This window comes from Lycorma delicatula, chromosome 1, assembly GCF_047948215.1.
Source record: "Lycorma delicatula isolate Av1 chromosome 1, ASM4794821v1, whole genome shotgun sequence".
Taxonomy (NCBI): Eukaryota; Metazoa; Arthropoda; class Insecta; order Hemiptera; family Fulgoridae; genus Lycorma; species Lycorma delicatula.
In genome coordinates this window covers 301,596,405-301,609,288 of record NC_134455.1, presented here as the reverse complement: position 1 = coordinate 301,609,288, position 12,884 = coordinate 301,596,405, and the positions used below count along the sequence as shown (strand labels likewise).

The following is a 12,884-nucleotide window of genomic DNA, read 5'->3' as shown; positions in this document are numbered from 1 at the left end:
AAAATCACCCACCAGTAAAACAGGTGGGGGAAGCTCGGAAATTAATCTTTCTATGTCATCCTTATTCCAATCGTAATTCGGTAAGTATATGCTGCACACAGTGATCTTAAGCGGTCGCTTCATTCTAACGGCGACCGCTTGTAGGTTGGTGTTTAGAACAACCGCTTCGGTGGTAGCTCTAGTCGATGTTAATATAGCTACTCCACCTCTAACTCTTACATTTGGCGGTTGATCTCGCCGAAATATATCAAATCCTTTTAATTTAAAATTTTCATTTCGGCGGAAATGCGTTTCTTGCAGACATATACAAATCGGGTCTACGTCATGTACCAAGCGTTGGAGCTCATGGATGTTTGAAAAACATCCATTGATGTTCCATTGTACAATCGACTCGCTAATTTTTAATTTTTAATTAAATTATTGCCTGGGTTTTCCTTTCGGCCATCCCTTTTTCCTTTTCTTCTCCATCCTGCGAACAGCATCGTGTTCGCGGAGAAGGTCGTCGCCTGTAAGGCTTCCGGTCTCCGTATCGGAGACCACCGAAGCCGCCGACGACGACGGGCATGGATCGGCGCCGGTTTCAGGCGCCGATTGAGAGGCGACAACCTGCCCGCTCCCCAACACGGGGGTCGCACCGGTCACCGCCTGTGGGAGGGGGGACACTCGCCCCCCCTGTGTGATTTTTTGTGGCCTCTGAGGCTTAGAGGCCACTTCAGTTACAGGAGGCTTGGGAGCCTCCATAACAGACTCTGTAGGTATCGCCTTTTTCTTTTCATCGAGGATCTCGCTGAGACGGACTTGACATTCAGGTTTGTTGTCCGTTTTCTTTTCTGGAGGAGCAACTTTCACTTTTATCGACTTATCTTCAGCAGGCTGTATCACTATCTTTGGCTTAACAAGTTCTTTATTGCCAAGAGGTTTCATCTTGTTTTCTATGATCCTCTCAATCATGTTAGCCAAAGTGGGAGCAAGTTTATTTATAATTTGTACCTCATCTACAGCAATCGGAGCAGGAGCAGGAACAGTAGCCGCAGCCTGAGCATAAGATGTTGCTGCTCTAGGCTTACGGGCGTTAACTATTTTTTTTGCATCGAAGTAGCTGACTTTTTGCAGGGTTTTTACTTCCTGCACAGCTACCTCATCTTTGTAGACAGGACAATTCCTTGATCTACAAGAATGCGCTCCTTTGCAGTTTATACATGTAGGAGGCTCTTTACATGGCTCTCCCTCATGCACCTCTTCACCGCACACGCATATTTGCGGTCTTTCGCATCTAACAGCGGTGTGGCCAAAGCGTTGGCACTTGAAGCACCTCATCGGCTGTGGGACAAATGCCCGCACATCCAAACGGTGAATCCCCGCTCTTATCTTTTCTGGCAAAGTAGGCCGGTTGAAAGTAAGGACATGAGAAGCCGAGGGTAAGACCTCACCGTTCCTTCTCATGTTCAACCGACGGCACTCTATTACTCCTTGTGCTGCCAGCTCCTCTACAATCTCTTGCTCCGAACAGTTTAAAAGATCCCGACAGACCACAACACCCCTTGAGGTGTTGAGCGTGCCGTGGGGATCAACGCGTACCGCTAGCTCTCCAATTTTCTTCAGCCCTAAAATCTTCTGAGACTGTATATCATTAACAGTCTCTACATGGAGTCCCGTAAAAGTTTTCCGTATTTCCTTTACAGGGCCTCCAGCACATTTGTTTATTTCTCGAGCGATGAGAAAAGGACTCACCCTCGAGAAATTTCCATCCTCCTTTGTAATGACCAAATATTTAGGTTTCGGTACATTACTACTTTTAAAAAAAGCCTTTTGTAAGCTTTTTCTAGCCTCAATTTCTATCTTCTTACTCTCCGTACTCTTTCGGCGTTTCGCTTCAGGCGAAACAGCCGGCTCTAAACGAGGGTGTTTACGTGCACCCTCTGCCACGTTGGTTTGTTCAGGAAAATTCATGAACAAGTAATCCCTTCTGTAGTAAGGCTAGCCGCCGGGGTACACCCCCACTCCAGGGCTACCAACCCTGGAGGTCCGTTCCGGTACTCCGGTGGAACCGGCATATGTCCTGGCAGAGAGCGGATGCGCAGTCTCTGCACTGACTCCAGGCCCCTACACACCGAAGCTTTCAGGGCTCCCATGCTCCGAACATGGGCACCTTAACTACATGCTTGCCATCGCAGGGGGCATGTGGACGACGAAAGGTCTCCGTTACACCTGCAAATAACTTTGACCGTGGCCGCCACATCGCCAGCTCTAACGGCGGTATTAATCCATTTCCGTAATCGTTAATAATGTCATATCTGCAGGTGGCCGTAAAGTCCAGTCCTGTAATTCGGCCTATAGATGTAAATCGACCGAAAAAAGTATATCCGAGAAACAACACTCGGAACCCCGTTAGCCAGCTATATGTAATGTACTTGAGTACAGCTGTTACCGCCCTGGACGTGGAACGTAGATGTTGTGTTCCGGACGTGGGGAATATCTACCTCAGGGCATTATTATTATTATTATTATTATTATTATTATTATTATTATTATTATTATTATTATTATTATTATTATTATTATTATTATTATTATTATTATTATTATTATTATTATTATTATTATTATTATTATTATTATTATTATTATTATTATTATTATTATTATTATTATTATTATTATTATTATTATTATTATTATTATTATTATTATTATTATTATTATTATTATTATTATTATTATTATTATTATTATTATTATTATTATTATTATTATTATTATTATTATTATTATTATTATTATTATTATTATTATTATTATTATTATTATTATTATTATTATTATTATTATTATTATTATTATTATTATTATTATTATTATTATTATTATTATTATTATTATTATTATTATTATTATTATTATTATTATTATTATTATTATTATTATTATTATTATTATTATTATTATTATTATTATTATTATTATTATTATTATTATTATTATTATTATTATTATTATTATTATTATTATTATTATTATTATTATTATTATTATTATTATTATTATTATTATTATTATTATTATTATTATTATTATTATTATTATTATTATTATTATTATTATTATTATTATTATTATTATTATTATTATTATTATTATTATTATTATTATTATTATTATTATTATTATTATTATTATTATTATTATTATTATTATTATTATTATTATTATTATTATTATTATTATTATTATTATTATTATTATTATTATTATTATTATTATTATTATTATTATTATTATTATTATTATTATTATTATTATTATTATTATTATTATTATTATTATTATTATTATTATTATTATTATTATTATTATTATTATTATTATTATTATTATTATTATTATTATTATTATTATTATTATTATTATTATTATTATTATTATTTATTTATTTATTTATATTGAATATACGCATAGCTACGAGTTTTATAATTATCCAAACTTATTCATATCGTGATATTATAGAATTAATTTTTCTGTGTGGAAGAAATATAATAATAATTTTTATTTTCCATGACGAAAGATACAAATTACGACACAAATGATTCGGTATAGCATAAAATTCAGAATCCAAAATAAGTTAAACAAAATTATGCGCTAAATTAATACATTACAATTAAAAAAATCAGACATAAATAAAGATTTAATCTCTCCAGTAGAATAAGTAATAATGCCTAGAGTATGTTAGGAGTAAAACTAAGGAAAAAACAACAAAACAAAAAAAATTATAATTCGTTAACAAATGTTGTACAACTAACTTTCAACGTATTGACTTACATGGGATCAACATTATAATCATTAATCTCTGTATACCCTACCCACATAGAATTAATTCACCGTTGAATAAAAGGTAGGGTACTTTTAATTTAAGTATTACTGTACACAATTCAGTAAATCCCAGTAAGAAGTCTGTTAATTAGATTTATTTTAAGGGTAATAGTGATGTTTATATTAAATCTACTTAATCCGGCAAAAATAATTAAATGTAATTCGCGTAAAGTTTATATTCATTTATTTCAATTATACCTAAACTATGATGCTAAGAGCAGCAATATATTAGCGATTTTAGATTAATACGCACATTCATGATAACATATCTCGGTTTATAAACCTTTTATAAAAAATAAATGAAATTTAATGATTATAAATTACATTCTTCTTAGTATTAATTAGTCAGTCTTTATTAAAAATAAATACACTTTGATACATTTCAACTGTTTGTGTTCCATTATTTTTTTAATAAAAAAAATATTGCATATTTTATCAGTAGTAATTACTTTTTTTATTATAATAATGTATGCTTAAAAACCGTCAATGGATTGCATAATTTTTTTAAAAACAATAACCAAAATTATGAATCCTTTCTTTCATATTTTTATATAAAAATATTTATTTCTAATTTTATGATACATAATTATATATGTTAGTAAGTACATTTCGTTTATGGGGCTTCCATATTCAAGGGGAAGCATTCTGGTAAAATTTATTTTTAAGAAAATAATTCTTGTGGTATAATAAATTTAAAAAAAATTAATCGTTTAAAAATAGAAAGTTACAGCCATAATTCTAAATAAACAAAGTTGTAATTTTCTGGCAAATACATATTTATTTAAGAAATACTAAAGAGTATCAAAAAACTAAGATTCTTACATTATAAATGCAACGGGTAACTTGCGAGATGGAGTTACAAAAACTCCCAATAGCTCCTGAAGCAAGATATGACTAAAAAATACACGCTTTTAAACAGATCTATGTTTTTAATTTTATATTTTTTATTAGTACGATGTTTAAATATTTACGGGAGCAAATATAATACGCGAATTTTCGATATCTCCTACAAGAGTGTTCGAAGCGTTACGTTGGTTGATGGACTACATCGATGTTCATTCCAAAAACCTACTGCGCACGTACCCAACGAACAAGATTGGAAGTTTTTTTACTATGTCCGTCGAAGATATGGAAATAAACTGAATATGGACAAAGGCAGTGAATTAAACACAATGGAGGACTGGAAAATTCTCAAATGAATGACTGAGATTGAAACGCAAACATACATTTGTTAATCAAAACAGTGAAAGAAGGGAAAGAATAAATACAACCAGGACCATGTAAATGATGAAAAAGGGGTAGAATTGTGTAATCCTCGCTTTTCGGAAAACTTGTATTGATTACCAGACTAAATTTCTCACAATACACAATATCTTTAACTGGTGCATACATCCGGTTTTTTCTTTAAAAAGAGTAAAAAAGTAGCTTTGATTTGAAGTACGTATGATTGAAGAAGGTAAAACATATTTGTTTACATTAATGTAATAGATTACTATATTGTAACATACTTGTACTGTTACATGTATCTGATTTATACAGGCACATCAATAAACCAAAAAATTATAGTCTAGAATATTGGAATCTTAAGGAAGTAGTGATGAAAACAATATTTTGAAATTGACAAACCTATAAAAAGTAATTTTTACAATTCTGAAATTATTATACAGCAATCTGCTGTTTAACAGTCTATTTGTACGGAAAACATATTATATTTTTGCTTTTTTTTCTGAATATGTTGCTAAGCGTAATCAATGTTACTGAAAAGTTCATTTTATTATTATTACTGCTAAGAAAAAAAATAAATAAAAAACGTAAAAATAAATAAATAGACACGAACTATTCACTCGATTTACAATTCTGAAGATTAATCAGATAGCGTGCGTTTGATATACAATATTACTTGTTTACTCGATTTTTGTGCATTCGTCGTGCACATTCTGATTATTAGTAATTATATACTATACTATATATTAGTATTTTAGAAACTAAATAAAATCTCCTGTTTGATTATATTTATTCAATATGATGTTATGGAAAGCAAACCCAGTCTGGTTTTATAAAGGTGTATAAATAATAATATAATACAAAATACTGTTTAGATGAAACAGAATGTTTTGTTAGAACGATATTTTTTTATCATTTACTCAAAATTTTATCACAATTCAAACCGCCAAATGGAAGTTAAAGTGATTAAAAAAAATGTATTTATTATTTTTTTTTAATCAAACATATAATAAGCAAGCTATTTTTATTTTACATTCGCTATTTTTATATAAAAATATAAAATTGAATTTTATATAAAAATAAATTTTTATATAAAATTATATAAATCATAAAATTGAAAAATAGAATTATTTTTCAACCGTTAGTAATCTATATATATAAAAATGAATGTTTGTCTATCTGTATGTCTCTTATGCCTTCCTAAACCGTTCATCCGATAGCGATGAAACTTTGGGGAATGGTTGGGTGCATGCCAGGGAATGTTTCTGAATTAGTTTGGACCCGCTAGATGGCGCTGGCGTAGAGATATTTCGAAAAAATTGTATTTATGGTCCGATTTGCCTCATATTCAGAATACATGTTAATTACATGGAAAGAATTATCTCTGCAAAAAGTGAACCGGCTAGATGGCGCTTGGGTTGAGATATTTAGAAAAATTATATTTATGGATCGATTTGGTTCATATTCAGAATATGAATATTAGTTACGTGAAAATAAATATTTTTGCAAAAAACTATACCCGCTAGGCGGGACCGGTGTCGAAATGTTTACGAAACAAACAAATATACAAACAGACTTTTTTATTCTATATATATATATATATATATATATATATATATAAAAGGCATGTTCGTATGTGTGTCCGATAAAGACTAAAAAATTGATGGACCGATTTACGGGCGGGCAGGGAAAAGGGGGAAAAGGTGGAAAGAGAAGAGGGGAAAACGGGAAAGGGTAAGAAGAAACCGGTAGAGGGGTGAAGGAGAAGGGTGAAAGGGAGAAGTTGGAAAGGGAAAAGGGGAAGAAGAATAAGTGAAAGGTAAAATTTGTGAAGTTCAGTTTTTTAATTCTTTTATCAAATTTTCAATTGTGTTCATTTAAACTCTCTCTCTCCCACTGTCCCTCACTCAATCTCTCTCTCTCTCTCTCTCTCTCTCTATATATATATATATATATATATATATACATATAGCAATAGCGAAGCATTGCCAGGTCTGCTAGGTGTAAATAAAAAACAACTGATCCAAAAAAATAATAAATATGATTTTTTCAACTTTTATAAGAAGAGTTTACCAGTATAATCAGATATAACTTGCAATAACAATGGAATATCTAAACGACGTTTACTATGAATACAATGGAAAAATCTATTCTCAATATTCGTATCATGCAAAAATCTACTTAAAAAAAAATGACCTCAAATCTAATAGAAGTATTTTTTTCAATGGAAAAGATTGCTCAGTAATTTCAAGTATTGAATAAGCTTTTGGCTAGTTTCTAAAGGAAAATTAGGATTACAATTGTAGAATGTTTGATTTCTGAATGAAATACTGTTATGGAAACGATGCATGTAATAACATTCTATTTTCCCGTCTAGCGCTACAGCAGAAATGTAGCGTTAGAGGGTAAAGTATTGTAATCGGTCCAATTTGAGTATATGCGGTTTTCCACCGGAACTTGACGTTTTGATGCCGGATGGAAATTTTCCGGATGTTCGTATGCATGAGTGTGTTCGGTGACGCACTCTAAATCACCTTATATCTCCAGAACTACTGGACCGAATTTGACCAAACTTAGGAAAATTACTTCTATATATGGGGTATTGATGCCGTTAAATGTTCACCCTAAAAGATCAAATAGGTGAAACCAATTCAAAGTCACCCTCAGTATTTCGATATTTTGCCTAATTAAGGTCTCATTTCTCTTAGCGACAATTAAAAAAAACAATTAAAAAAAAAATATTCCCAAAAAAAACTTTTGCAAAATCGTATACCCACCCCAAAATGCTCTAAATAAATTAATGGCTAAGTGGGAATAGTGTGTCATTAGTACCCCCTCTCACCACAAGGAGCGCTAGTGTAGCACTGAGCTACAGTTTTTGCAGTCGACTGCTATGTTGTGACGTCACAGGTAAGTGGTAGAATTAAATGAATAATATTTAAAGTGTCAAAAAGTATTTAAAGTGGCCGATAGTACCGCCACCCTCGGGTGAATGAAATAAGACATGCGCGCGCGCTTTAGTTAGATTCATTGAATTAAATAAACAAAAAATGTTATATTTAAATAAAATGATAAATATTTTTAATTAACTTGTGTGTATAAGCCGTGCATCAGAAGAAAGCCGCGTGAAGGGAAGCCCTACAACTGTGTTGCCAACTTTTCTATATTAGTAGTTGCAGATTAAGCGTACTCTTTACTGCACGGTGTTATTACGATATGTAATTTCCAGTAAAACATATTTTATGTTGTTTGGGAAAAAAATTGATCCTTCATTAATTACTTCTAATCTGAAACAAAGTAATATTTTCTTCTTGATGAATATTTATTGTATTAATTAATTATCAATTTTTCTTCCTAGGTCTGTAGTAATATTTTTCTGAAGGTGACAGTAATTTTGTTTTTTCTTAAGCCTAGTCTCTAATAATTTATATTTTGGTTAACTGTTCTACGTTAACTGCTTTATATTCTGTTTACTGTTCTACTGTTCTATTGCTAAATGTAGTTTAAATGTAATTTTTAAATTATTATATATTTAATTAACTGATAACCAAAACGAAGGGATAAATTATTTTAATTAAAACTGACAAAGGAAAATAGAGAAACAGTTGCAGCTTAATATTTCATGTAACTGAAGGTACGTAGCGGCATTTAAAATTGATTAAAGCGATTCTTAAATGAAAATTTCGTACAATATAAGATAGTTGCTATATAATACACATATGTATTTGTATGTTTATATACGTATATCATAATTTCTACTGTGATATATTAATAAATTATTTATTTCGAATATCATAATTCTAATTTTTTTAAATAAAAATTATTTTAATTATTTTTTTGTATAATTATAATCATCATTTATTATCTGTGTCAATAAAAATTAAATAAGAAGTTTATATAACTAACTATGAGTGCTTAGTTAAATTGTTAAATTTATTTTTCTTGTTGTCATCTCAGACCGATATCAATATGTCAAACATACCAAAAGATGAGAAATTTTATATAGAATTCAATCTGATTCTATTTAACATGAATTTTTACTATTTGCATATCCAGAAATAGATTTTTCTAGTTTCTAGAGTAAATAATACCAAAGTATAAGTTACATTAATTGTATATTACATTTTTTTATCGCATGTTCTTTATTTCTGTAAAGGAGATGCAAAAAATTAATAAATTATTAAGATATGTAGGTAGGTTGATAAAAAACCAGATATTAGCGTATACGTATGTTAAATTAGTCGCATTACGTTGTTTAGAAAATGTATATTTGACAAAAGTGTATCTACTAATTTTTGAACAACGTTAATTTACGTAAAGGTAGATAACAGGACATTTATTTAATAATTAATAGGGTTCATAATCTATAATGTGACGATCACAGTAATAAAGAAATTCTTAAATGTTATTTTATTTTTCACGAAACGATTAGGAGTATGGTATTACAACAAATAGATTGCCTTTCTAAAAGAAGTATCTCGATATTTAATAGTTAATAAATTTTAGTTTGTTTAAGTGATAATACAACAAAAATAATATTACAAAATTTAAGAAAAATTTTAAAAACTTGCTCTATACTTTTTAGTCATACTTTAATCAAATTATTATCATATATCGCGCGAGTTTAATTAGTAGGTTAATTTGGATTTAAAACTCCGCATAGCCGTTTTGCAGATTTTGCAATTATTTACACCCGCACCCTTAATTTCCATCTTTAATTTACCCCCGTACTGGGAGATGTTTGTAAAAGTAATGGTGTAATATTGTATTGTCACCCGACCTTAGTAACTGTGCAAAATTTCATCAATCGGCAATGTCAGAAAGTATGTTAAATTAAGGATGCAAGATTTGAGGACAAACGTGGAAAAAACAGAAAAAACATTGTAAGTTAAAATAAAGCAAGTAATAAATTTTGATTTTTGAATAGTTCATTAAATAAACAAATTAGATGAAAAAAAAATTTGAATTTATAAACTTTTTTAATTTCATCCCTTCGACCAAAACATACTTATGAAATTAGAATTTCGTAAATATTAACAAATGAAAAGAATTTTAAGTATATTTTCTTTAAAAAAATATTCAGTTATACCTATGCGAATAATTCATTTGTCCATATGTGATAATGAAAGAATTCCTGTCTACAGACGAGGGTGGAATCTAGGAACTTCCTGCATAATAAGCAGTTGTTCCAATATTAGTATTACCCAAGTATAAAGAAAAAAATCCGTATATAACATAAATACGATGCTCAAATTATTACATTTCGCAGTATATGACGAAACCGAGACTTGTTCGTTAAACCCTAAAATTGTAGATTAATGATACGAACTGAATATTTATTGGATATATCTTTATAGTCATTTTGATTATATGACGAATTTTTTAAAGTAAGAGTATTTAATTTAAAATATCTACTGACAATCTTTGCAATTTAAAAAATAACATTTTTAGACTTGTTTATCTGAATCAATCTTGTGCAATGCTACAATAAAATTATTAATACGGTTAAATAATTATCAATGTATAATAATTACCAGTGAGTAATTATATAATGGATTTTGAATTGTAAATAATTGGCGGAATCAATTTGCAACTGAAACAAGGGTTCTTGATTATCGATTAATTAATTTTTTTTTGTTAGGGATAAAATAATGAAAAAAAAACCAATAAATAAAATAGTTTTCGAAATATCGAATGCGATCACTCCAAGCATCTTCCTGAGTTTATGTTTGCCATGTAGTTTAATAGTGTAACTTTATGCTTATATTAAACAGAAAATATAAATAAAGTAGTCGGATTTGTTTTATAATAATTATTTTATTTAAAATAATTTTTCATATTTGGACCGTGCTTGTACCAAAGACTTCTGATGATTCATAAATTTTAAAATATATTTTTGTTATTATCCTCAGCTTACTTTCATTTACATTGTTGAAACAAAAATAACTTCCGAGAATCAAAGAAATAAACAAAAATAAACAATTATGGTCTTATTTAGAGATCGAGCTGACTACGAAATATTACTGAAGTGGGAAATGAGGCATAGCCTAAAAGATTACTGGAATATATATTAATTATTAAGAAACATTATTTCTCCAAAAAAATCTTTTATATCAGTTAATATATTCAACATCTGAACAATAATAATAATTAAGATTATAGAGCAAGAAAATACATAGCCACTTTAAATTTCAAAGAAAAGTCATGGGTTTCAGACAGCTGTCGAGATTATTACAATCTTTATGTTAATTTTTATGGAATTCATATTTTCTCTTAGAATAATATTCAATATAGAAGCATCAACCATGAGGGAAAAATGTATAAAAATCGATTTCTGTTTTTGAGGTTGCTTCTTCTTCCTATCAGGAAGATTCCGGGTTCATATTCTGATCTGGCATGACATTTTTAATACTCAATAAAATTCACCTTATTCTTGAATTAAAAAAAAGATTTAACTAAAAAAAAAAAAACAAATGGAAGTGCTGTATTTTGGGTTAGAACCAATTTTACCAGAGGAATACTGTAGCATATTTGAAATGTGAAATATTTTAAATGAAATTTGAAAAAAATATTTTAAATGTTAAAATTAATTCAGAACACGTGAATTTTATGATGTAATTAAAACAAACAAACCGTTTCTGAAAGAAGTCATGTCTAGTGAAAAATACATCTGATTAAATAAAGTTTAATGTTTCAGTAAACTTAAGATTTTTAAGTAATTTAAAAAATATGATCTGGGTTGGACCCAAAAAAAATATGGTAAGCCTATTCATAATATATTTTTAAATTGCATGAATATTATTTCTCTGAAATGCAAAAAAAAGTAATTAAAAGAATAATTGATTTTAAATGCTACTTACCGCTCATGAAGTTATAGATTACAGGATTAACTGCACTATTTGCGTAGCATAACCAATGCGAAACTATTGATATTGATGTAGTCATCTCCGACTGCTGAATATTTATTACTAATCTGAAAAAAAAATAATTAGAGTAAAATATTTTCCTTAAAATTTGTGAAGAATTTGATTTTTTGTGATAAACACTAACTAATGAAATATTTTCAACTGATGAATTTTGATGTAAATTTTAAGTTGTACGTAGAAGTTTTATATATATAATGTATATATATATATATATATATATTCTCTCATTCTCGTTCCATGTTTTTTTTCATATTTCTCATACATTCACATTTACAAACATGTAAACGCACGTTACACACACATACATACACACACACACACACACACACACACACACACACACACACACACACACACACACACACACACACACACACACAAATAGTTTATGCACAATTACTTATAAGTAATAATAAGAAATTGCTTTATAATTTATTTTTAATCAATTAAATATAATTATAATACATAATATATAATAATTATAATATAATTATAATATATAATAATTATAATATATAATAATTATAATATAATTATAATATATAATTATATATATAATATATATTTAGCGCGCAGGTTTATATTAATTATCTAAGTTATCTTGAGTACATTTATCTGAAATTATCTGAGTATATTTAAGAAGTGAATATATTTATTATACCCAAATTTCTTGTAATTCATGAAAACTGACTTGCCTGCTTCCCTCGCTCACATATTATTATTATTTGCAAGTATCATTGATTAAATCTTAAAGATACTAAACTTAAATCTAGCGGCCAACAAGAAAAAACTTAAAATAATAGTGCTGTGTTTGGAATAAAGGTAAAAATAGTCACACATAAAAAATTATAATAGCAATAAAAATAC

General features: G+C 28.9%; 1 protein-coding gene across 1 annotated transcript in view; it reads right to left on the bottom strand.

Annotated features, from left to right (window-relative positions):
* The window catches only part of LOC142318333 (neuropeptide FF receptor 2-like), a 187,755-nt gene extending 175,718 nt beyond the window's left edge, over window positions 1-12,037 (bottom strand). Inside the window, exon 1 of the mRNA XM_075354915.1 lies at window positions 11,952-12,037. Within this exon, the coding sequence (XP_075211030.1) occupies window positions 11,952-12,036 (85 nt within the window). The 5' untranslated portion in view covers window position 12,037. The remainder of the gene's footprint in view (window positions 1-11,951) is intronic.
* Window positions 12,038-12,884: the final 847 nt, after the last annotated feature.